The 26,633-nt window shown below is 40.3% G+C and overlaps 1 protein-coding gene across 4 annotated transcripts in view; it reads right to left on the bottom strand.

Annotated features, from left to right (window-relative positions):
- Nucleotides 1-26,633, bottom strand: part of ATP2C1 (ATPase secretory pathway Ca2+ transporting 1) — a 65,509-nt gene that overhangs the window by 18,431 nt on the left and 20,445 nt on the right. For 2 of the 4 annotated variants that reach the window (XR_008333028.1, XM_053410636.1), the window contains exons 2-11: nucleotides 16,634-16,744; nucleotides 14,552-14,668; nucleotides 12,569-12,658; nucleotides 9,517-9,552; nucleotides 7,631-7,692; nucleotides 6,387-6,495; nucleotides 4,006-4,161; nucleotides 2,161-2,229; nucleotides 1,249-1,324; nucleotides 1,088-1,154 (exon numbers count right to left, since the gene is read on the bottom strand). Coding sequence is in view for 3 of the 4 variants with exons in the window: in XM_053410636.1 (XP_053266611.1) it covers nucleotides 1,088-1,154; nucleotides 1,249-1,324; nucleotides 2,161-2,229; nucleotides 4,006-4,161; nucleotides 6,387-6,495; nucleotides 7,631-7,692; nucleotides 9,517-9,552; nucleotides 12,569-12,658; nucleotides 14,552-14,668; nucleotides 16,634-16,744 (893 nt within the window). In the remaining variant the exon portion in view is untranslated. Of the gene's footprint in view, nucleotides 1-1,087; nucleotides 1,155-1,248; nucleotides 1,325-2,160; nucleotides 2,230-4,005; nucleotides 4,162-6,386; nucleotides 6,496-7,630; nucleotides 7,693-9,516; nucleotides 9,553-12,568; nucleotides 12,659-14,551; nucleotides 14,669-16,633; nucleotides 16,745-25,283; nucleotides 25,475-26,365; nucleotides 26,546-26,633 lie in introns of those variants that run through there. The other 2 variants (XM_053410637.1, XM_053410638.1) reach the window with 2 other exon arrangements.

The raw sequence follows: 26,633 nt of genomic DNA, 5'->3' as shown, positions 1-26,633 counted from the left end.
CATTGTGTGAGGTCCAAGTTCATCTCCAGTTAAAAAAATCATAGGCAGAAGAGCTAGGAAAGATCCTGAGAGCAGCTGCCAGTTGGAATAGTCAGTGGTGGGCTATATAGACCAGCATTCTGATTCAGTATAAGGTGCTTTGAAGTCTACTGAAAAGTGGTATATATGTTTGCTAAGAACAGTCATATAATAAGTCAGTGATAGCAGGATATATTCTACTACAGCATGGAGCAGTTCTTAAGAGAAATGAAGGGCAAGAGAGCACTGTCAGGCTCATAGCAAACATGTGTTGTTAAGAGCATTCGTACCCCCCACTCGTCATCCAAAAAGGCTTCCAGAGCAGCTTACATGCAGTCCATTACAACAAGCCATGTCCCTACCCACAAGCTTACAAACTGGAAAAAACGAGGGAAAGGGGAGAGGGAGGGAAGCAGAAAACAAGGTTCCTCATAAACTAAGGAAGGGAGAGGCTCCTTAACCATGCCCTGGACTAATGGCCTAGAACCAGCCAGTTCCCAAGAGAGATGGTGTCCCAAAAGGATACAGTGAGAAAAAAGTGTTTTCAAGGCAAGTAAAGAAAAGCTAAGATATACAGTCCAATTAACGGACGTTAAATGCAACATCGCTGTGAAGGCCTCACTGGGGTTAGAGGAATTCAAGCAAATTTCTACAGCATGCATATGGCTCTACTAGAAGTGGAGCGGCTGCTGCTTTTAAAGCGGATGGGAATGACCATTTTCTTTAGAGAGAGAGTGTGTTATTTTTGATTAGCAAGATCCACTTGTGTGAATAGGGACAAGGTTAACTGGAATATAACTATTTGCCTAGCTTTGTTATCACTTCCTTATCTCGGTTCTTTGCCGTGTAAACAGATGAATCTGAAAGTTCTCTCTCTGAAACATTAACATGCATTTTGGAAGATACGTTAATATCTATTAATGAAGAGACCAATTTGGGAAGAGTCCCCAGGAAAGTAAGATTCAAACGGCAGATTCTCTAATTTCCATAAAGCAAATAAACTTTTGCGAGGACAGTCTGAGACATTCACTTTTTCAGTATTATTAGAGATAATACTTAAGAATCTCACCTCACACCGATGGTAAACATATCAAGGATGTGCTTTCCTTGCAACCAGCCAACCAGCATAATTATGCCTATAATAAAAGCAAATTGAACATTAAAAGATCTCCCTAATCAGTTAGAATAGCGCAAGGTGAGAGAGCTGTACAAAAACAGTTGTTCTCTTACCAATTATACCAAAGGAATACAAGGAAAGTTGTTTTCCTAAGAGATCCATGCTCCTCTGCAAAGGTGTCTTTGGAGCCTAGGTAAGAAGTACATTAAAACACATTTATTTAGTTGAACAGATTTGTCTAGGACTATCTGATTTCATAGTTTTGTTAGCTTTGTATTGTGTTTTTGCATTGCAGGACAGTTTTCTATTACTTTATTTGAAAGCTGCCTTTAAAATTAAAGCTGAAATGAAAAGGCAGAATAAAATTGCTATAAAATAAATACACTGCACTCAGCTCAGCATAGCTCAGCAAGTGGCAATGTACTTATAGTGGTACCCCACAGGTACCAATTCTTTCTCTTCTATCCTCCATACTTTCTGAAATACTAATCAGATGTGAAAGGAAAAAAGACTCAATAATTCTGTCATCGTCAACAAGACTTCCTACACAAAAGCCATTTCACATCTGCCCTGAATATTTGGCTTTTCACAATGTTTAAATTACATGGGGGGGGGGGCTTCAAAGGCTGCATTTGTTCACAAAATGCAGGCATTTCAGCCCATTGCGAATGCACAAACTTTTGGGATAATTTTATTAACTCTGTTTGCAGAGAATATTGCAGTGAGCACCAAGATATCTTGCAAATGAGAACAGAAAACATAGAAAAGTGTTATTCTAGCAAATATAAAAGGAAATCTAAACTCAGATTAGTAGTCCCTTCAAATTCAGTAGAATTTTGGGGTGCATTTCTACAACTGACTTTATCACACTCCTATACTTAAAGCATCTGTGTGCAATGATGAAATGTTATTTTTTAAAATTCTGGTTTCGATGCTACCTCTCCATGTTGTCCACCTTACAGTGAACACTGTAAAATGATCTAACCAGGATTTAAGTTGTTCATTTGTAATACTATACTACTTACTTCTTCTGCTTGCATCATTTTGAAAACCTCCCCAAACTCAGAGTTTTCTCCAGTTCCAATAACTATCCCCTAGAAAATGAAACATAACAAGTTCAAAATGTAATTCAAAGAGGACTGGCTTACTCTCCCCCCTCCACAGTTGTAACAAGTCTATTATTATTTAACTTGCAAGAGGACTGACTTCTAGTTTTTACTAGAAATACAAAGGTTCATCAAAGTTCTAAAATGTTTAAAAGTACAAGGTGTAGACTCAAGATCTCACAGCTGAAGCATGACTAATATTTGTTGAGTGAGCCTGAGAATGCACTTTTGTTTAAGACCACAAGAAATAATCTGCAGAATTAGATCAAGGTTGACTTAGCCCAGCACTCTTGACCGAGTTCACATTCTTCATATGAATCCAAGCAATCAGTGACATACCAGGAATTAGCCTAGAAACCACTTCTGCCCAACCCTTGTATAACTGAGGCCAAACTCTTATTTGCACTGACTTTTTAGCATTATCTACAAGGTACCTTTATAATGATTAAATATTTCTTCAAGTTATCATGCATTCACTTTTTAATTATAAGTGGTAGCAGAGTGCAGGAGTTGAGAACCTACAGGGCAAATCAGGGATGCTGGAGGAATCCATTAAAAAATGAACTATCAATAGGATTTCCTTTCAGCTGCCCTTTCAACTCCCACCACGACACAAGATTATTGTTATGAATTATTTTCACCTTGGTTCTCTACAACAAAAAGTTTGGAGTTTTTAAAACACATGCAGCATTATATGTGAAAAGATACACAAATTATGGATGTTATTTACATATTCTTTAATGTATAATTGTCTTTCTCCCAAGGAAGACAATTTGCTAGCCCAGAAATGGAAAGAAGATATGAACTATGCTGAAATGGCAAAACTCATAGGAAGAATCAGGAAGCAGGAAGAATCAAACTTTAATAAAGAAGGGGGAAAGTATATAATGTATTTGAAAAATTATTGTAAACAACTACATTCATTAGTAGGATTGGCAGAAAACTTGTAGTAAAAATTTGAATTATGGATTAAGGATTTATAATAATTGGAGTTATCAAGGAGATGTAAAGGGAAAATAATAAAAAGGAGGGAGTCAAAGGGGATATTCTGTTTGTAGTCTGTTTTTTTCCGTTATTGTTTGTAAAATTGAAAGTGAAAAAAAATATTAAAGTGGGGTTAGGATCTACTTCCTGTTGTGTTAATTTCACAACCCAACAGAATGTATGATTCATTATTGTTCTTTTCAAATGAAAATTAGCTACAGTGTTGTTTCAGCACACACACACACATAACCATTTTCTGAATAATGAAATAAAAAGGAGTTATATGTGGTTAAATGGTAAGAATAATTTATACAATCCAGGACACAAAGAGCAAAATATCAACAGGGTTTATACAAGTTTATATAAAACTCTGAAATCAAACTAGCCAGACAAGTTGCAATCCTAGCCTCTGGAAATTAACTAAATTTGAAAAGGAGCATATAGGGAAGGTAGTTGATTTGTAAATATCTCCTGATGCCAGAGATAAGCATATATTTAATATGCTTGTGCAAATTAAATTGCAGTGGAACAGAAGATACCAGTGTGAACGAATGCTGGAACAGATTGAGGCATGTTCGTACCTCCCTAATACCAATACGTTTTTCCAAGGCTATATTACCACAGCATTTCAGATAGTACTCTATTAAGGGGTGCCTGTGTGTGTGTAAATGTATGTATGCATAAAAAAATATATATCCAGAATTGTAGCAAATCAGTAGCCTTTACAGTCAACCTAACTTTTACAAATGCATACATTTAGTATTCTTGTATGAGGAATACCTTTGCCTTTCCACATCGAACAAGTGTTCCCATGAAAGCAATATTGCTCCTTGAAGTGAGGTCTCCATTCGTAGCAGCTGACTGAGGAGAAGTGCATTTTGAGGAAGGAGTTGTCTCCCCTGTCAGACTAGATTCGTCAATAGACAGATCCACGGCCTTTGAGGGAAAAATAGATATGATAAAACAGTTAGATTTTATTTTCCATCTTCTAATGCAGCCTTCTCCAACCTTGGGTCCCCAAAGGTTTGTTCTGTTACAACCCTCATCAACATCCCCAGCCAGTGATGATCAGGGACGATGAAGAGTTGTAGCACTAAAACATCTGAGAACCCCAGGCTGGAAAGGTGGTTCTGAAATATTAGTGGACATGCTTGGTATTTTGAGACCCTATTGAACTTTCATTTTAGGAGTCTATGCATGTTACAGACTGAACACAAACAGTAATCACACTGCTTTTGAGTTTCAAAAACAGCTTACAACGCAGCATGGGGTTAACTGTTCGAAGAAAGTAGTCTCTACTTGGAGTGCCCAGATGGCCTATGTTTATACAACTTCCTCTGGACTATACATTTGACTACTTTAAGTTGAATTTTCAAAATACAGAATTGGCTTTATATAGTATGCCTTATATTCCATGCTCAATTATATATTTAGGATTCAGCCATACCACACACATAAAGAGCTACACTTGACATGCCTTGAGATGGCAACACCTATTGGGGAACACTTCCCTTGTTTTTGGGCCAGGGGCAGCACAGAGGAATCATGGAGGAGAGGCTGTGGGCCAGACAGTGATGTGCCATAGCTTGGGAGCCCGCAGTTTCCCTACAGAAGTTATGGGGAACCTGTGGCCCTCCGTATGTTGTTGGGACTAAAACTCTCATCACCCCGACCATTGGCCATGCTGGCTAGGACTGAGGGGAATTGTATTCCGACAACACATGGAGGTTCCCAATTCCTTATCTACAGCTTCAGGGACAAAAATGAACCTATACGTGGGTAGAATAATGTACATGAATCATATAGGATACTCTGTTGCCTCAGGAAACAAACTTCACCTCTCAACTCATTTCACATTTTTAGGGGTGAATAAGCAACAATATATTGCTGCTACCAAATTCATGATGAGTCAGCCCATTAACATGATTGAATTGTTCGAAATTAAGAAAAGCTGCTTGGAAATCTTTGAATTAGCATTATTGCATATTTCAGACAGGGCAGAGTGTCCACAGCCACCAAATTTAGTAGTGTACTTGGAATTCAGCATATTTCCTCATTTCATAGTTATAGCTGCTGCAACTGGCTACTCCCTTCAGTTATATTTTAAAAAATCCTAAATAGATAACCATCTTGTGGTCTCTGGTTAGTCATACAAAGAATGACATTTATGTCATGCCAACTTGCTCCTGTTGACATGTCAGGTGGTCTTTGCACTAGTGGATGAAATATATTACAGTCAGTTACCAGAGGGCATATAACCTGCTCACAAGTTAGCCCTTTTGCCTTATGGTATTATTTCACAAAAACTCTAGTGATAAGATGTAATGTGAAATCAGATCTTCTCTTGTTGTTGTTGTTTAGTTGTTTAGTCGTGTCCGACTCTTCGTGACCCCATGGACCAGAGCACGCCAGGCACTTCTGTCTTCCACTGCCTCCTGCAGTTTGGTCAAACTCATGTTCGCAGCTTTGAGAACACTGTCCAACCATCTCGTCCTCTGTCGTCCCCTTCTCCTTGTGCCCGCAATCTTTCCCAACATCAGGGTCTTTTCCAGGGAGTTTTCTCTTCTCATGAGGTAGCCAAAGTATTGGAGCCTCAGCTTCACGATCTGTCCTTCCAGTGAGCACTCAGGGCTGGTTTCCTTAAGAATGGATCGGTTTGATCTTCTTGCAGTCCATGGGACTCTCAAGAGTCTCCTCCAGCACCAGAATTCAAAAGCATCGATTCTTTGGCGATCAGCCTTCTTTATGGTCCAGCTCTCACTTCCATACATCACTACTGGGGAAACTATAGCTTTAACTATACGGACCTCCTTCATGGATCACTGCCTCTCCTTCATGGATCACTGCCTTGCCGTGGCAAAGGGGCTTGAATAACTCAGAGAAGCTATGAGCTATACTGTGCAGGGCCACCCAAGATGGACAGGTCATAGTGGAGAGTTTTGACCAAACGTGATCCACTTGGAGCAGGAACCGGCAAGGCACTCCAGTATCCCTGCCAAGAAAACTCCATGGACAAAGACAACAGATCTTCTCTAGGTCCACATTATTGTTCGGCAAAGCTAGCGTGTGAATCTATATTATTAAATGTCTAAAGTTAAGACATATCTGCTAGATCCCAGAATCCAAAACTATAGTTTAGCGTGCGATTAATGACTACACACCTCAAACAGTCGCAGGTCAGCAGGAACTCTGTCTCCTACTGACAGGCAGACAGTATCACCTGGAACCAAGTCTCTTGCAAGTGTATGCTCCACCCTGCCTTCTCGAACACTGTAGAGAATGAAATATGTTACAATAACGTGAAAACTTAGTGGAATACATCTACTCACGTTTATTTTGAGATTTCAAAAGAAAGGACTTCTGGATACAATAACTAATGAAGACCACTGCATCACATCATAAAGAACTATAATCTTCAGCTAGCCCTTGCAGATCTAATTGGATAAAATATGCTTGATTCGCTATGTTCAAAGAACTTTCCCCCTTTAGATGTCATTCTTTCCATTTCAAGTCAAACTGAAGGTGGCAGCTCTATATTAGCATGGGGAAAAGCAAAATGCCAATGTAAGTTCTGTACCTTTAATAAAGTTCTTTTGGAAGTGGTGTTTTCAATTTTGAGTCTTGAAATTACGCTCTAGCATACTACCTTTTTACAAAGTTATGTGAGGCCATTTTCAATTTTCTTAAAAAGATACCATCTTCAGAGTTTTAATTAAATTTGCTATACCAACTAGGGGCATGAAGCCAAATGTGGGGAGGAGACTTACAGAACACTACTCAGTAAAAATATATATGCAGTTAATACTGTAAATTAATAGCCATGATCCAAGAAGTCATTTGCATATGAATAAGAAAACCTCAAAAAGCCCCATTTCTCTTTGAAGGTCTTGCAGTACTTATTTATATAAAATATTTATGAGGTGCTTCTCAGCTCACAGGCACACAAGGAAATGTAAAATGTTAAATAAAAAAACTAAACAGCAATACACTATAAATATACCAAACCCCATCCCCAATAAAAACAGGCTATGTTTTTGCTGTTTTCAGCACACATGGTAATTTCCCTTTCCAAAAGGCAAGCTCTTATACGGTTTCTAGTATCTGCATCCACCATCCCCCCAGTTACACAGAAAAAGATGACTAAATCACAGGTATTTACTGAAACATTATCTATTACTTATTTAAAATATTTTTATATCATCCTTCATGTGAACATGATCTTCAGCTAAGCAGTTCCATTTGACAATCTTATCAAAAGCTTAAAGAAAGAAATTAGCTCTCTCGTGCTATGTAGATACAACCATTTGGCATCACATGAAGTCATAAAGGCATCTTCAGCTACATCAGATTAGTGATACTGAAGGTTATTCATTTAGGGTAAGTCTAAAAATAAGCTGGTCCATACCAGTGACATTCTGGAGGTACAAGTTTACTCAGCTCTTCTAGAGATTTTTCAGAACGGTATTCCTGGAGATACACAAGAAGAAAATTGAAATAGTTCTCAAAACGTACTATATCAGTCCTATATTTTTTATTTTAAAAAAATTATTGGTTTTACAATTTAGTTTTACATTCACAAAATAATAATAATAAATACCAAAGATATATGTGCTATATCAGACCTATCAAGTCTGTCTGCTGCTATTCACTCCTCTCTGGACTAGATTCCAAAAGAGCTGCTACCTGGAAACACTTCAGCACTGCAATAGCTCCATAGAGCAAACCATAGCATACAGAAGTAATCCACCAGCTGGATTGCCCCATCGTATGGGAAAGTCTACAGTGATTTGCGATGTTAAACTCTTCTCCAGTGAAAAGTACAAAACAGTGCTCAACTACAAAAAATAAAGCCTGTCTCTTAGCACATCTGTAACATGTTTCCAAGAGCCTATTCTTCACATTTCCATAGAAGTTGTTACAGGCAATGTCTAGTGCATAATGAATAAGCTGCTCCTTATGAAAGCTCATGGCACATGGAAGTGAACTGATTAAACTCCATCACACTTTTTTCTGAAACCAATTGATACCTTCTTCCTAGATTTATTAATTATGGGGTGGCAGGCATTAGGATATCCAGCAAACTATCTGGCTTACAGCATCAATGCCACTCTCGGACATGTGCACCTAAATCAGTGCTTCTCAAACTATGGGTCCAAACATGTTCCTGGTTTGGTCACACATTGAGGAGCTCCCCCCACAAAAAAGGAGGAGTTATCTCTTTCCACGGTGTAGCATTACTGTTGTTTCTTTTAAAAATACTTGCTCCCTGGGCTCCCCCCTCCCTCTATGGAATGTTTAAGGTAAAGGTAAAGGGACCCCTGACCATTAGGTCCAGTCGCGGACGACTCTGGGGTTGCGGCGCTCATCTCGCTTTACTGGCCGAGGGAGCCAGCGTACAGCTTCCGGGTCATATGGCCAGCATGATTAAGCCGCTTCTGGCGAACCAGAGCAGCGCACGGAAACGCCGTTTACCTTCCTGCTGGAGTGGTACCTATTTATCTACTTGCACTTTGACGTGCTTTTGAACTGCTAGGTTGGCAGGAGCAGGGACTGAGAACCGGGAGCTCACCTTGTCGCGGGGATTCGAACTGCCAACCTTCTGATCAGCAAGTCCTAGGCTCTGTGATTTAACCCACAGCGCCACTCGCATCTCAATGGAATGTTTACATTCTATATAAATACATACTACCTGTATAATACTCATATTGATATTAAAAAGGGGTGGGGGGAACCTAACTTGTTGAATCCTAACTACTGATGTGATATTTTTGTGTTTCCCATCGGAGGCTTGAAAGTTGAGAGCTAGTTTGCAGCAAGAGTCAAACTGACAGGTAGGTTGAACTGCCCTCCTCTCAATGAGCCAAAATCCTAATTTTAAAATAGAGCATTTTTTCGCTCTGTGGAGGTGCTTCCTCTAAACTGCGTTTTTCCTCAGTAGAGGGAAGAAAAGGTTCCTTTTGGAAGAAGCACTTTTAATCTGGGCTGCTTCCTCCGGTTCCCTCAGCTGCACTAGGAAGTTTTCAGCAATCCCAGCTGGGCTGACAAAGAGCCCAGCTTTCAAAGGAACAACTGGGAGCCCACATAGGACGTCAGATGGATGTGGTTTGTGGGCAATACCTTCCAGGCCAAAGTGGACCCAAGCTGGGCCTAATTACAACATAGGCAGGAGGTTTCCCACCCGTGTCTGAGGAAAAAAACCTAGCCTAAATGCTTTTAAATTGCTTTAAGTGTAATAAATACAGCTTTTCTACAAAAATGGCTCTTGGGTAAAGTGAATGAAAAACCTCTTACCTGAACAAAGGCAACCGTAACAACAATAAGTATTGCCTGTATGGATGAAGAAAAATGTTTACTAAAACAAACTGCCTTGTCAACATTTAAATCAAACATGCAGATTACATGCTACCTGAATCAGGTACAATATGCTATTTAAGACTAAACTGAGGAACAACAAACACAGGCAATAGCTTTCAGTCATTTCTTTTTTCTTACTAAGGTTCTGGGAGATAAAAACAAACAAACCTGGGAAGTAGGAAGAGCCCCACCCTGCTCCACCATTTCCATGCCAGACTTCTAAGTCAAGCAAACCACTGTGTATGACAATGTCATGAAATTATTGAATGTCTAATAAATCAGTATTGGAATCTTTCAGAGTGCGTTGTCACACACCATGCATCTTTTTGTTCAGTTTTTATTTTCCTACATTCAACTACATAAATGACTTTTTGGCAGGTTAATACTCTCTCTGCTTCCAAGAGTCTAGATGTTATTTTATTTATTGTCAGCTCACGAAGTCAAGTCAATTAAGCCTTAATGATTTTGCGTATTATTCTAAGAATCAAAAGCCTGGTTATTTGCCCGTCCCCCACTGCCAACTCCATGAGCAAGGCAGCAACAGGCTGCTTTAAACATCTAAGCATGGTTTCCAACAGTTCCATTTAGGCAGCAGCAAAAACTACTCAAAGAAACTCTATAGTCATATACACCCCCCCCCTTTGTACTGCCAATGTTTCTGCAGCGCTCTGAAGAATACGTACTTAACATTTAGGAACTGAGCCTCTCTACTGAAAGGATCAATGGTACGGACTGCGTTTTCGGCTAGGCAATCCATGCTTAACTTTTAGGTTTAAAAAGATTAGCGCTGTAAAGGTATTTTAATAATCCAGGATTAGAACCAGACAGTATAAAGAGTAGTTACAAATGTCACTTCAGACTTTTAGCACAAAAAAGCAAGTGAAAATCAGTTCATCTTGACATTCAAAGCCTTCTAGTCTGCATTTCTTTCTGCTTTGTAACATTTATCCATTCTTATGAAGCTATACTCCATGGGCATCTCCCAGTGCCAGTAATTCTAGGATGTGAGCTGAATCATCATCCTGACCAGGCAAATTATGTTTCAGCCATGTATTCTAGCCTTGATTTAAACTATATGAAAACTGCCGTTACAGGTCTTCCTGTTTAATAGGAAACCATGTAATTAAAAGGTGCCTTAAATTGCTTTGGCCTTATACAGAACAATCAACTATGTTTCTAGAAGAAAGGAGAGAACAATAAATAACATAGGCATTGTTTTCAGCCTGTTGCTTGGCATGCAGCCCATTAAAAACAATGCAAATATTGCTGGGATGGGAAAACATAAAGTTACCACTTGGGCACCATGAAGAATTCCCCTTATTTTTTTATTTAAAATATTTATTAAGGAGATTTCAGGGTGATGTACAGAAGTATGACCAGAACTATTCACGAAATTTATAAATACAACAGAAGGGTAAAAACCCCAACCACAAGATGAGATCTACTGGTTCAGACTAAAAACGTATCTAGTACCTGTGGCCAACCAGATGGCCATAGGAAGTCCACAAGCAGGACATGAGAGCAACAGCATTCTCCCTACTCTGGATCTCAAGTTCTTGGTGTTCAGAGGCATACTGCTACTGGAGTTAAGACATCCTTATCCTCCATGAATATGCCTAATCTTTTAAAGCCATCCATGCTGATGCCCCATCACTACTGATTTTGTGGTAAAAGTAAAGGGACGCTCATCTCACTTTATTGGCCGAGGGAGCCGGCGTACAGCTTCCGGGTCATGTGGCCAGCATGACTAAGTCACTTCTGGCAAACCAGAGCAGCGCACGGAAATGCCATTGACCTTCCCGCTGGAGCGGTACCTATTTATCTAACTGCACTTTGATGTGCTTTCAAACCACTAGGTTGGCAGGAGAAGGGACTGAGCAACGGGAGCTCACCCCATCACAGGGATTCGAACCACCGACCTTCTGATTGGCAAGCCCTAGGCTCTGGGGTTTAACCCACAGCGCCACCCAGGTCCCTTTTGTGGTAGTAAATTCCAAAAACTAACAAACAAAATAAAAGGCAGACTAAACACACAAACAGTGTATCAAGCACTACGTGCACGTACGTGTGTTCAATTTATATATTCGGCGTTTCTGTGCACTGCTCTGGTTCACCAGAAGTGGCTTAGTCATGCTGGCCACATGACCCAGAAGCTGTACGCCAGCTCCCTCAGCCAATAAAGCGAGATGAGCGCCGCAACCCCAGAGTCGGCCATGACTGGACCTAATGGTCAGGGGTCCCTTTACCTTTACCTTTAAACACACAAAACTGAAAAACAGCAAGAAAAACACAGCTCCCATTAAAATGCTACCTTGAATGAATGGTGAATAGGAAGATCTTAACACAGCACCGAAAATATTGCAATATTGGCACCAGTTTATCTTGTTGAGGAGTGTATTCCAAATTCAGGACAGCACCATGACATATAACCCCACCAACTGGTGTCCCAACCAAGGTGATCCACCCCACTCTAAATTGTAGCAGCTGGTCAATTAGTAGCTACAATACCCATTTTTACTACATTCTTTTTTTAGCTTAAGAAGGAGGAAGAAGTCTACATCATGTATGCCAGCTGGTACACAACAGGGAGATAAAACATATTTCTCAAAGTAACCAAATATATAGCACTGAACAAATTTCCATCTGGTCTCTAAGTATGGAGAGGGATGAGCAGGTGGATTTTTCAATCCAACAACACAGACTAGCGTTTGTCAAAAGAGAAGTACACTGTGAGGAATAGTCAAAAGTTTGGGGTCATTGTGTGGGAAAGGCAAAAGGGCTTAGTGTGGCAAATGCCTCACAGGCGCCCATTCATACGAAACAAATACGGAATTGACAAGGAAAATAGATTATTAAGTATTACTACAAAGCATCGAAGACACTTGGCTGGTTTCTACTCTTCACCGGGTAACTGACTGGAAGCCCAAGACTGAATAAATATCCAGCATATAATAATAAAGGGGGGGGGGAATCTTAGGATTTTACTTACCACAGTGATACTGACAGCATCATCAAACTGATGCATTAAAACACTGAAGACTGCAGAAGCCAGGAGAAGCATAATAAGGGGATTTTTAAACTGCAAAGAAAAAGAAAACATTTTTTTCAGAAGTGTGTTGAAATAACTGATAAGAAAGCTCCTTTTGGCAAACTGGTAAATTCAGTGTATTCTGTACCAAGGTACAGTCATGGGGTATTAGGCCCTAATGTCCTAAAAGAGAGGAGGTCCATAAGAGGTGCAGGTACAAACTTTTATATAGGTTGAAAGATGCCCAGGTTTTAAAAGACTTCATTTATTACTACAAAAATGAGAGGCTTTTAAAAATGTTAACAACTCAAAACAGTTAAACCACTATCTAAAGAAAAAATACTACATTCAACAAATTTAATAAAATCAGAGTTTCGATTTATAAATTTAGAGTTGGAATCCTCCTCCTAGTGTAAGCATTCATTTAAACAAAGATTGAACAGGAAAATGGCAAGAACAGGAACAGCATGAGACTTCCCATCCAGACCTTCATAATCTTTTGAAAGGCCGGTGGGTGGGGAGGAAGTGGCAAGTAAAAAAAGCATTCAGTGCGATGTGCACTGCATATGTGCCTTGTGTGATTGTCCATAGCAGATGGCACAAACAACTGTCAGTTAGGACATGCCCATTAATTGTATTTCAATATTTTTAAAAATCCCAAAATCTCACAGAAAATATTCAAATGGAGAACATATCTGCCAATTTCATTCCCAATAAGCTCTTCTGACTAAAGTTCAAACTAATGGGGTAAAAATAATTAATAATCTGAAGAAGCTTTAAAAACTGGGGAATTGGTTTCATAGAAAAGTGTGTGTGTGTAAGCTTCAGATTTTTCAAAATATGAATCACAGTTTGACACATTTTGACTTCTTGCTTGTATAAGCCCAGTAGTTGTGCTTAGGCTGAATGCAAGGCTAGCCCAAGACATTTTGGTACCCTCAGCAAACTACAGATTGGAGCCTCCACCCCCTAACTGGGGGAAAGGGGGTGGGTTAACATCTACATTGGTAACAAGGGTGAGAGGAGAGCAGCACAACTTCCTATTCACCAAGAGGCCGCTGTAGAGGCTGCATTGGAAGCGGGGCTGCTGAGGAGATGGTAGATGTACCCTCCAAAGAGTGGGGTGCAGCTGCTGCTGTGCATCACCCACTGCACAGCAGCAGCAGCAGCGAGTGATGCATTCCTTGGGAGGCCGGATCTGCTGCCCCTGTGTATCCTGCCATCTGAGGCAGCCTCCTCGCCTTGCCTCATGGGTGGGCCAACCCTGACTGAGTGACATTCATTCCTCTTCTTCCCCTAGGCCCCTTAAATCAAGGAATATTACACTTTTCCAACAGTGAAACATAATGTATTATTTCCGGGGAAATTAAGTCCCTTTTCACAACTACCAAGGCTACTGCTATTGAAAGCCCTGCCTGGAAAGCAGTTGTACAAGTGGCATGAATACCTACAGGACAATGCTAGTGGCATCAAATGAGTGGCAAGTCCCTACCGCATCCCTGCTACCCTAAGCATACAGGGTATCCTCACTTGTCTTTGCCTAGCTTGCAAAGAGACACCTCACTCGGGAGCTGAAACTCATCACAAGGCTGAAGAAATCGCTTATGACACTCCCCTACCAAGCTGACACTTTGCACAAGAGCTGAAAATAGCTAGTGAAGTTGTCTCTTTACTGATTGTGTGCACCTCTATATTTGATAGCAATGACTGTCCTCTTACAGATCTGGAGAGGGTGAGCAGCATTTCCCCTACCTACAAGTGTGTCTAATTCCTCCTTCTACTGCTCAAGGGTAAGAAATCACACTACCGCTCTTGAAGTAGGACCGGCAGGATAATACCACAATGACTAAAGGCTCTATCAACATCTTTTGAACTGATAGATCTAAAATCTAAATCTCAAAAATCTTTTTTTAAAGCCCTCAGAAAGGAAGAAGAAAGGCTCACCTGAGAAATGTATTTTTTCCATAGTGGTTCATCTTCACCAATATCAAACTCATTCCATCCATGGAAGGCCCGTCTATGACAAACCTCGCAGTTTTTCAAGCCATTCTGAAGGTCAGCCTATGAGAATATGTATACTTATATGCATTTTAATCATTTTATTTCTCAAGCAAAGCCAAGATTTCATTCCATTGCAATCAAAAGCTGAAATATTATAGCAGTCAAGTCTCCTATTCTTATCTCACATTCCTGGTTAAAAGGTTGTTTACCGAATCTAATTTCATAGCTGTAATATTTAAGAATTTGAATGACTAAGCAGGAGTTCTATCACAAGGGCAAATGACTGCTGCATTCCTGAAGTGTTGAGGGTTTTTCCTCCCCTAGGTAGAGATAAAAAAATCGAAAACTTCCTCCTATTAGTAAGTTCCTAGACCCAGATACAGACTTGAAGGATCATCATCCCTCATATAAACCTGCTCATATGTTAAGGTCACCTTTGGAGGTCCCTAATCCAGATATGTCCACTCTGGAGGTTAGGCAAGAGGCTACTGGAAATAATCTTCCCAGTTGTGGTGTCCCACTTTTGGAATGCCATCTCCAAATATGCTCATCTAGTAGCAGTTCTCATGTCCTTTCAGTTCTAGGTGAAGAACTCTCCCCCCCCTTCCCCCCAGCTTCCAGGATTTCTAAAATCTTGCTTAAATCTGGTTTTACTTTACTGCTGCATTTTACTGGGGTTTTTTCCTTTCCTTTTACTGTTCTGCTGTCTACAGTTCTAATATCCATGTTAAGTCTTCTTAAGTTTTTAAAAACATTACATTACAAGGATATTCTGGAGGTTGCAAAGAGGGATTTTGAAACAGATAAATGGCTTTCCTTCAATACTGAGTAACAGGTCAGCATTTCCTCTAGCTGCTCCAATATATGATGCACATTTGAGAATACCAAAATGTAAGTGGACACGTCCTGAGAATCTGTCTGATATTAAAATTCTACCACAGATACATTGATATAATCTGCCAAGACAGCAGACTGACAGCTGTGATGTACAGAAAATACTATCTGGTCATTTGAATACAGTACCCTTATTTAAATCATTCATGCTTCCAAGCAGCAATATTATGTTAGAAAGTTTTGAAAGCCATACATTTAAATATGCACCTTGGCAAAAGACAATAATAAGTTTCTTTCAAAGTTCTAGATTACGTTGATTGGTTCACAACACAAAAATACAAAATGAGAACACAAAATGCATAATAGAACACGAACAAACCAATAACCCCACTCCAAGAAAAACATTTAAAATGCCAAAGAATGTTAAACAGCCAAAGGCCTGGTTGGAGAGAAATGTTTTCCCCTGGTGCCTAAATATATGTAATGCAGTTGCTAGCAAGCCTCCTTGCCAAGTGCATTCCACAAATGGGGAGCCACTGCAGAAAAGGCTACCCTCACATTGCCACCCTCCAGACCTCTTGTGTAGGAGGCACATGAAGAAGGGCCTTAGATGATGATTGCAAGGTCCTGGTTGGTTCATATGGGGAGAGGCAGTCCTTGAGGAATTGCAGTCCTGAGCCATTTAAGTCTTTATAGGCCAAAACCTGTTTGGTAATACTTCAGAAACTTAATAATCCTAGTTTTTAGATCAGCAAGAAAAATAATTAACTAAATATTTTGCTATTTAGTCCACTTAAAACTAATGTTGAGCAAGTCTACATAGAAAAAGTCGTCCTAAAACATTTTCCACAGAACCACCAACTGAGCATGCTTATAGCATTTTCATATAATCAGATGCTTAATTTAAAAGCAATGTAGATCACTGTTAATCAATAAAACTAACATGCAATTGTTCAGTGTCACTCCAGCATGTCAAAGCACTGTGTGCAAGTCAAAAAGCAGTAGTCAATATCCAACTAAATCGTATTCAGTGTAGGCAAACAGGTCTACTTTGAGTATGACTAATTTGGGGCACCGGTCAGTATATTAGTAATATCTCTTCACTATTCAACTGGATAGACATTTCAACTTAAATACTGAATTTTTAAAAAAAATTATACTCTTATTTAAACATTAATAGTATTTACTTACCTGAAGAATGCTTGCAACCTCATTGACTGGTAATTCACTTGCTTTTTTGGAAGTCAGAACAGGAATCATTATTTCAGTTTCATCATTAGGCAGTTGTTGAAAACGTGCAACCTAAAAAACAAGAAGCTATACATGTCACCAGATTGTGCATTCCTTCTCATGCCAATAACTTACAAAGTAAAAATAAAACTAGTGCCACTTGCATGCATATGTCCATTTAAGTAATAACAGTTTCAGCGCTTTATCAAAATTAAATAACCCTTAGCTCTTGTGTAACTTTTCAGAATGTATGTTCAAAATGAGAATATTTAGGGCAAGCTGTATAACAAATTAAACTTACATTCTAGGTTCCTTACATTCCTACATCGTTAGAAAGTAGTGACTGTCCTAATTAAAGGATCATAATGATTATATGTATACATAATCCTTTTGCTCATTATCTTAATGACTAGACAAGGAGAAGCATTCATGACAGCTCACTGGACACTCCTGTGCATTGTACTCTCTTCTCCACCCCCACAACACAACCCCAAGATCTCTTACAGGCTCACATATGAAATAAAGCAACACAATAGGAAATAAAATATCCATATACATAAAACAAAACATTGAAACAATAGTAACTTCAGGGTGTTGCAAGGTGATTTGACACAGCACAAATTCTTACTGCAAAAGTGTATTCTATTTGCACTACATACAGAAATGGCATCACTTAACAGCAGAGAGGAACGTGGTACTAAGAAATGCACCAGTACACACTGGGAATGTGACTAAAAAACAAAAGCTACCCAGACCCTATAGTGTTGGTGGTTTTTTTACATGCCCAATTACCCTACAGACATTTGCTAAATAACAGACAGCTCAGGAAAGCAGAGCACATTGAAGGCTCACAAACCTGTAAACAACAGCAGCTCATACTAATGAAGGATGTGCTGCATAAGCACGAACTGCATTAAAATGTTTGCCTGCTGCAAGCGTGAGAAGTGGGTAAATAATAATGGCAGTTGAGAAAAAGTGCCTCTTATGTTTAGAGAATGTGAGTCTTTTTAAAAATAAAAATCAACAAGCATGTTTCAGTAAAAACAATACAGTAATATTTTAAACTAATTTTAGCCCCTATAGTCAGGTCTACAGTAACTGGAGTAAATGAGGTTTTCCACTTTCTGGATCAACTGCCTCATTAGTACGTTAACCAATTTTCCATTCCTATGAAGAAATATACCATAGGGATGCTTTTGCTACGCAGCACCGACATTTCCCAAAAGAGGCCCATGAATACACTGACCAGAAGATGAACCATAAAATAAGTATGAACAAACCACAACCCTAGAAGTGCATTAAGGTGAGCTCAGAGGGCACATTACTTTCACCACCTGCTCCTGATGCCACATAATAGGTTGTCTAGGCTATGGCTGGTGCCAACAGTGGTAGAATTGGAATACTAATCCCTCTTGTAACAGAATTCCCTACTGAGGAATCGCTCTTCAGATCCGCTGCCTGATGACACAAACTCTGTGCAGGAAACCGCACATACACATCAGGGGCAAGGAATGCTTTCTAACCCATCTACATACAAACTATAAAGCTCTTAAAATGCCCCCAGGCTTAAAACGCAAGTTTGACAGTTATGTGCAAGTGTGTCACTGAAAAATGAAAAAGACTATTGGGTGAGTTACAGATCTCAGATATGCAAGGTTCTCCCAGGTCCAATGTATAATACGCAACTTAAGTATATTTAAAGATGTGCCCAAATTTCTGCTAGTACTAATAAGCATGTATATAGCACTTTTGAATGTTCAAAGTGTTTAACATCCATCATCTTATTACAGCACTGCCTATGACATAGGGCAGTACTTTGCAGACAGCAGTGAGCTGGAAAGACAGCCCTTAGTCAAAGGCCATCTTGTGAGTTCGTGGGGGAAGCTAGATTCAAACCAGGGATGCTTCCCAATACATTCCTCAGTCTCTCAATCTCTGCGGTCTAACAGCTCTCATTACACTTCATTTCACTTCCCACATTTCACCTATTGTGAAGGCTACTGTATCTCTGTTTCACAGAGGCCATTTCCATTACTACAGGTTTGTGATAGGGATTTAGTACCAGTGAAATCTCCTTTTTATGCACTTCTTTAAAATACATGATTTGTTAAGAATGTTAGAGCCCTGCTGGATTAATCCAAATGTCCATCTATACCAGAATCAACGGACGCCAGCCAGATGTTTCCTAGAAGCTCACGAGGAAGACATGAAGTTAAGAGCCCTTCCCTGTGATTGCCTTCTAGCAAATGATAATCAGAAACACCCTGCAGCTCTCAGCCTGGATAATTCAGTACGATTCAGTCTTATTTGATCCCATTTTAAACCTTTCTTTTAAAAAATTATGAGTGTTTAGGGGGGATTTCTGAATTTAATATCTGTTTGGGGGTTTTTAAAATAGTGTTTAAGAGCCTTTCTAAATTGAAAACAGCAGCCAGGGAACATGTCAATCTCACAGGGCACCCTGTAACTGACCTTAGCATGGCCATAATGGAACAGAGGAACTTGAAAGAGGAACCACAATGTGAAACCGCTGAATTAGAATTCACCAAGAGATTCAGTGCTATCACTTGTGTATAATCGGCTTATCAACGTCAGGATGTCTGTGACAGCAACACAACGTGGTTTGTGAATAGTTATCACCCTCTTAACTTTTTCTGAATTTCATTTATTTCTGACTTCAATGTCTGCAGTCTTCCCACCCCCTGCACTCTGCCACCACGTACATATATGTACCTGCAACATTTCATGCATTTGTTGAAGCAAACTGTAGCCCACAAACACACATAACTAATTTGTCAGTCTTCACAGGCCACAAAAATGTTTTTGCTGCAAGAAGCTGACATTGCTACTGCTATGGAAATTGCTGTATTGATTTTTTTCTCTGCTGCTCAGGTTTATAATATATTTTATTTCTTGTTTTTTCATGAGGCAGAATGCAACACTGAACCTCATGCAATGAAAACTCACCTTCCTTCCTTCCTTTCTTCCCGCTATCAGCACCTCCACCCCATCCCATCCCATCCCATCCACCTCTAAAAAATCTGCTCCAGATTAGATTCTGAGAGTGTATGGGAGAAGGGCTGCAGGTAGGAGGAGAAACAAGTGAAGTGCAACTGTGGACTTGGATACAACCTTGGTTTATAGTTCTATATATATGCTTATTTTTAATCTAAGTTGCTCAAAGCACCTTGCTATTTGCAGCATATAAATACTGATAATAAACAAATAAGCAAGCCATCCTAGTCAGTGTCTCTCATTGCAGCATTTTGTGGTATGTAGTGGTTTCTGTAAATTAATTACGAGTTGTGTGAAGAAGCACTTCCTGGAATCTACTGCCAAATCTCAACGAGTGAAGCTTTCTAGCATCACGGCAAAGGTAGAAAAACATATCTATCCATTTTCTCCACACCTTGCCTAACTGCAGAAAGCTTTAGTCATGTCCCTTTCACCCACACCATACAGTCATCTTAGTTTCACTCTAGGGCTGGACCTGATCACAATATGAAGGGCAGCAACACCCAGAGGCAGAGTGAGAGAGGCCAGCATGGCAGGTAACATACCGTATTTTTTGCTCTATAAGACTCACTTTTTCCCTCCTAAAAAGTAAGGGGAAATGAGTGTGCGTCTTATGGAGCAAATGCAGGCTGTGCAGCTATCCCAGAAGCCAGAACAGCAAGAGGGATCGCTGCTTTCGCTGTGCAGCAATCCCTCTTGCTATGGCTTCTGAGATTCAGAATATTTTTTTTCTTGTTTTCCTCCTCCAAAAACTAGATGCATCTTATGGTCTGGTGTGTCTTATAGAGCAAAAAATACGGTAATTTTTACCTAGTTGTGGCAGCACTGCCATTCTGTACTCCTGGAGGAAGAAGGGTAAGACAAGGAGCTAACCCAACTTAGCAAAGGCCTCACCTCCATGAAGGCTATTGCCCACGGCACACTTAAGACTTTTAGCTTGCAGAATTTTTGCACCTATTTCAGAACATCCTTCTTGCAAATATATTTGTTACACACGGGCCCTAGTTTGGGTCCTGTATTTGCTTCTCTAAGCACGGTATCTACTGAGCATTTCCCACATTTTCCATGTCACATTCAAGGAAGAAAACAGTCAGATTCATCCCTCAGTGCTGCAATGATGTAGGGCAAGGAAGGTGTATCTTCTAGGGCCACGTATCAGTGGGGGTGGGGGGTCAGAGGCAAAAGTGGACTCTTGCCTTTCAAGAGTAGGCCACATTCAAGCCATGCAGAAATCTGAAGTTTCTAAACAATGCCTCTCGCCATCAAAACAAGCAAGAGACATCACAGTTCAAGAACAGATTCCAGCCAGTCAAAAGCATTCAAGGAGAGGGCAAGGCTCACTTGGTCCGCCTGGTCTGGACGTGCTGTGAATGCTCTCCCCCCACAAACCTGCTAGCTGCAGGCAGCTCCAAAGGTTTGACTATATGCAATCTTCATGTATATACGGAACCCTTGTAACCAAACCCCCTAATAAAATGAGGGATTACTGCATGCTGAAAAGTAGTGGCCGTAAATGTTTGCAAGAATAATAATGTATTCTTCCAAATAGTGGGTCAATGGTAAACAATGTATGCATCCGTCATTTGGGAAGAGGGAGATTATTGGGGTTTTTTTTTGTTTTTATTATGTATTTTTTGTTTTTATATTGTGATTTTATCTTGTGGACTGCCCCAAGACCTGTGGGGATAGGGCTGTACACAAAACAAACAAACAAATACTTTTTAAAATGATTTTTTTAAAAACCTCAATTCATAGTCATCCAACCTTTAACAAATAAAAGCTCTTTAGGAGGCCCTGGGTAAGGCCCTATTTCCAATGTTATTTAGCTGACAGAACTGTCAGATCCAAACATTTTTTAAAAGAATAATAATAAATATCTGATTAAAAGTGGATCAGCAGAACAAATTCAGTATCAGTGGCAAAAATTCAAAAGTTTCTGCAATCAACAGGTAGGTTTAAAAGATGACTGATTTGTCTACAACTGAAATTACTACATTTACAGGATAGAGAAGGTCAGCCTGTACTAATCTGTCATAGTCCATTTCACACAAGTACAACAGTTGCAGATCCACTCTGAATTGATAACCTGAATCACCTTGAAAATAATCCACTTCTGGTTCAATATATTGTCTTCTTGAGTTACTTCTTCCTTGTGAAGCTGGGTTTTTTTGCAAGTCATTTGAAGTCAAGGACGACTTCAAATGAATCTAATAATATTAGTTATCTGAGAAATCACAATACCATGTATAAAACTGAACTGCTATTTTATGTAAGAAATCATTGCTTCAACTCAGCTATAATTTTCCAATTATGTCTATCAAATGGCTCTGGATGGGATGAACATTTCCATCCATAACAAGAGATACACACTGTAGCTGAGCCCAAATCAATATTGCGATATGCATGGCTCATTTGCATTAGCTACACAAGCTTAAGTCAAAGTCCATATATGGAGCTGCACTGGTGGATTGAAACAGCCCCAATCTGAACCATTTATATTTTAACAAGATAGATACTTCAAAGCAAAATAATACTAAGAAACTGAACTGCATATAACACATCAGTCTTGATACTCTCACAGGCTCTACTACTGAAAGTACTGAATATCTGTAAACAAACTTATGTTGACCAAAAATATTTAGATTTGCTTTTCTAACCTAAGACAGCTGTACAGTATTCAAAAACGAGCTGTTGTTTTTAATACAGAATATGCATGGCAACTGGCTCAGTTTGACCCAGTCTTTCAGGAGGGTAGGTACAGAAAACAGTAACATTTCCGCTATTATGAAGTAATGCCATATAGCTTTATACAGTGGTACCTCAGGTTAAGTACTTAATTCGTTCCGGAGGTCCGTACTTAACCTGAAACTGTTCTTAACCTGAAGCACCACTTTAGCTAATGGGGCCTCCTGCTGCTGCCGTGCCGCTGGAGCACGATTTCTGTTCTCATCCTGAAGCAAAGTTCTTAACCCGAGGTACTATTTCTGGATTAGCGGAGCCTGTAACCTGAAGCGTATGTAACCTGAAGCGTATGTAACCCAAGGTACCACTGTATTATAAGTTATGAATCGAGCATTTGAAGCAGCCTGCAACACTTGATAACTGGGTAAGCAATCCTTATCCCATTTACCTAGGAGTAAGTCCTGTTGAATTCAGAAGAGTTTACTTCCAAGTAGATATGGTTAGGATTGTGTGCAGGGCAGTTTAATTTGTCAGTTTAAAGCAAGAAAGCTACAGTTGCAACTGCTCTTTTTAAGGACTTTAGCACTTATAAAATATCATCACACATGCACTATTCTGTTCTCACCTACTGTTCCTTGCTACAAAACTACATTAAAATTTAAACGATATTAAGAACCTGGAAAAAATAGATCTACATTTTTGATAGAGCTAGGGACTCTCCTTCACTGGAGGTTTTTAAGCAGGGGTTGGATGGCCATCCACCTATCATGGCTGCTTCAGTTGAGATTACTGCATTGGAAGAGGTTGGACTAGATGACCCTTTCAATTCTACAATTCTATGATACCATGATTCTAAGTTACTGGTTTGCGCTACCCTTTCTGTTCATGACTGAGAAAAAGCATTCCCTTTACATCTATTGGTTCTTTTCTTGCAAGAGATTGTTGTGAGGATATGCAGGAAGGCTGCAAAAAAATATTTGTAGGCTAGTGACAAGCTGGAGGTTTAATTGCAAAGCTTCATATTCAGTGACATATTTCTCACTGGAGGAAAAAAAAGAAACCCAACCAAGTACACCTGTCCAAGTACACCTGTGTGAAGTTTAAACTTCTAGTAAGAAGTACCAGGTACAGGCCTACAAGTATTTTGCACCTAGTATCTTTCGCTGATTATCTTCAGTGCAGCAGTTATGTAAGAACATGCCCAATAGACAAATGGTTGCCAACCGATCAATAGTAGCCTTGGACTCTGTTAACTAATGTGAAGACGTATTATGTGGCTCTTCAAACACACGGCACAACTCCATAGTATTTGGACAAAACACTTATTGTGTGCTGACTTCTGCAGTTAAGACAGCTTTCCATGTTATCTAGAAGCCCATTTCAAATATGGAGTGAAAAGGGCCCTTGATTTAAACTCAAAATGGCATTTGTTGTGAAACAGTTTTATACCAAGATTATTTCAGGAACAACAATCAACCCAAATCAGTGCCACAGAACTTCAAGTTCTGTTCACACAAATGAGCTTGGCAGGAAACAATAGCATCAGTACGCTGAATGGAAGATGAGTAAATAGCCATGCTTATCAGCATAATTTAACATCACCCAAGTAATTTTAAATCAAATGGATATGACAAGGGTAGAAGAAAAGTATTTCTGGAGAAGTGGAGTACAATCATATGCATGCATAGAAAAAAAATCCTGCTGGATTCAGTGAGGCTTACTGCTAAAAAGTGTGTACAGTACAGGATTGCAAACTTGGGAACAAACTACATGGTATCAATTATTAGGTCTCCAAATGCTATTTTTAAATGAAATGCTGCTGCAGAGACTGTGAATTTGTTTGGAGCAATGGTGCCTGGGGAAGACAAGTTTGACCCTTATCCTCAAACCACTTTCACAACCCAAATTCACCCCTTCCCCAGTTGCAGTTTGGCTTTTCGCAAAGAGTAAAATACAGATACCTATTATAATTTTTAAAAGGAACAATGAAGCATTCGGGTGTTTTCTGGTATCCTTAAAAGGGTGAAAACTGATCCATGCAGCCTATTTAGCATTTCTGAAGCCCTAGTGATAATAGAACCAATTAACACAAAATCCGCTAGAAGATCAGTGTGAAGAAAGCACTTGCCAATTTAGAGTATAATTCTCATATGACTATTTCCAATTAACATCGGTCATCTTGATTATGCAGGTTCAGATTTCTATTAACTGTTTTCCTTCAGAAGATCCAGAAAAAGGATAGCTGCTAAGTTCAGATACTTAATTTCATAGCATGTATATATATTGGTTGCTTGATTTTTTTTAACCACTCCAAAGTGGTTTGAGATAATAGAATTCAAGGGCTTGAGCTAAGAGCCCACAATTACTATTGTATCAGTGTTGTTTAAAAAGCATCAACTAGACTTCTATATTTTAAAAATTCGTCTGAGCTTTTTTTCAACAAGTTCAATCACAGCCTGATCTTAATCAATATGCCCTCAAATGTTCAATATCAGCTTGGAAAAGAAAAAATTGAACTTTAATCTCTTCATTACTAGGAGAAGCAAGCAATACCAATTAACAGTAAACTGGACTGATCTGGGATTGTACACAAGAGTTTATCATTTACTGGGGTATATAAAACACTGCCGTTAGAGCTGCAACATTTGGGTTTAGGCAAAGCACAACAATTTACGAAAATGTTTTAAGGTGAACCTGCTGCACAACCAAGGTCCCATAGTCTGAAACAAGTTCATCCAGACCTTGCAGAGAACCTCTGAAACAAACCTACACCTCAAGAGTCACCCTTGTCAGCTAATCAATAAAATGCAAAAAAAAAAAACCCACCCCAAAAAACAGGAAACAAGAAACAAGAAACAGTTGCAATCTTCCACCCAAGCTGGAAACACAATTGTTACTTTGTCAATATATTTACCTTCATGTTTCCATCGAAACCGCTCTTGGGTTGATGGTTACAAAGACCTTAGTGGCAGCAACAGCAGCAACCCTGAGGTTAGAGGACTGAGAGGTAAAGGGCGGAGAGAGATCCCTATATTCCAGGCAGCTGCTTTGTTTCCCCTGCCCGCAAACACAGCAACATCGATGAAGGGAGGAAATGATGTAGCACTAGCGAGGGGGGGGAAAAGGAAAGAGAAAGAAATAGAAGATACAGCAGCACCAAACAGATGGAAAGCCACACCACTTTCCCTTTCTCTCACTGCCCACCCCCCAGATGCAGCCCCCTCTCCAGTGGGAAAACAGTTGCAACCCCAACAAAACAGGAAAGGGCGAGATTTTGGCCAAGGGGCACCAGTGGCAGGGGATCTTTGCCTGAAAAAAATAAAAATAAAAAGCCAGAAGAGAGAACCGTCACCGCCCCCCTCCCCCCCCAACTTGACACCTGTCAGCTCTTTTCTCCAACATCCCCCCCCTCCTCGGCGTCCCCGGCGCCTGTTGCTATGGAGCACACCGGATCACGCACACCTGGGGGGGGGGGAGAGGAGAGAAATAAATGGGGGGGAGAGGGAAAAAGAGGAAGACGAGAGAGGAGTTGAACAGGAAAGGAGGTGGCAATGCACCGCAGGAACCCCTCGAGGACAAGGCGGGCGGGCACAATATATATACAGACATACATGTGTGTGTGTGTGTGTGTGCGCGCGCACATACATACACCTCATACACACACACACACACACACACATATATATATATATACACACACATGCATACATATGTGTGTGCGCGCGCACATACATACACCTCTCACAAACATATATACACGCATACACACGTGTCTAATGTACACACACACACACACACTCCGTGGGGGGGGGCGCAACACGGTATGCCCCCAGCTCCCTTCCCCCCGCCTTCCAAGGGTCGCCCCACACTCGCCTGCCCGCGGCCATTTCTCGCGCGCCCCATTACCACCGTTCCTCAGAGCTGAGGTGATATTTTATTATTATTATTATTATTATTATTATTAGTGCCTCGTCTCGCCCGGCGCGCCCCCCTTACCGAGTGAGAAGCCCCCTCAGTGCGAGCCGCTCGAGGGCGCCTCCTCCCCGCTCCCTCCGCAGCGCTCGGTCCGTGGCTCGACTCCCTCGGAGCGGCCAAGGCGGCCCAAGCGCATCCTCTCTCCGTCGTCCCGCCGCGCGCTCCACCTCAGCGCCCTCATTCACTTCCGCTGCCAGCGGCGGGCACGGAGCGGAAGGAGCCGGGAGAGAGGAGCCCCTCCCGCCCGGAGAGCGCGAGAGACCGCGCATGCGCAGTCCCGGCTGCTCAA

Source organism: Podarcis raffonei, chromosome 12, assembly GCF_027172205.1.
Source record: "Podarcis raffonei isolate rPodRaf1 chromosome 12, rPodRaf1.pri, whole genome shotgun sequence".
NCBI lineage: Eukaryota > Metazoa > Chordata > Lepidosauria > Squamata > Lacertidae > Podarcis > Podarcis raffonei.
This window is presented reverse-complemented; position numbering and strand designations above follow the sequence as displayed.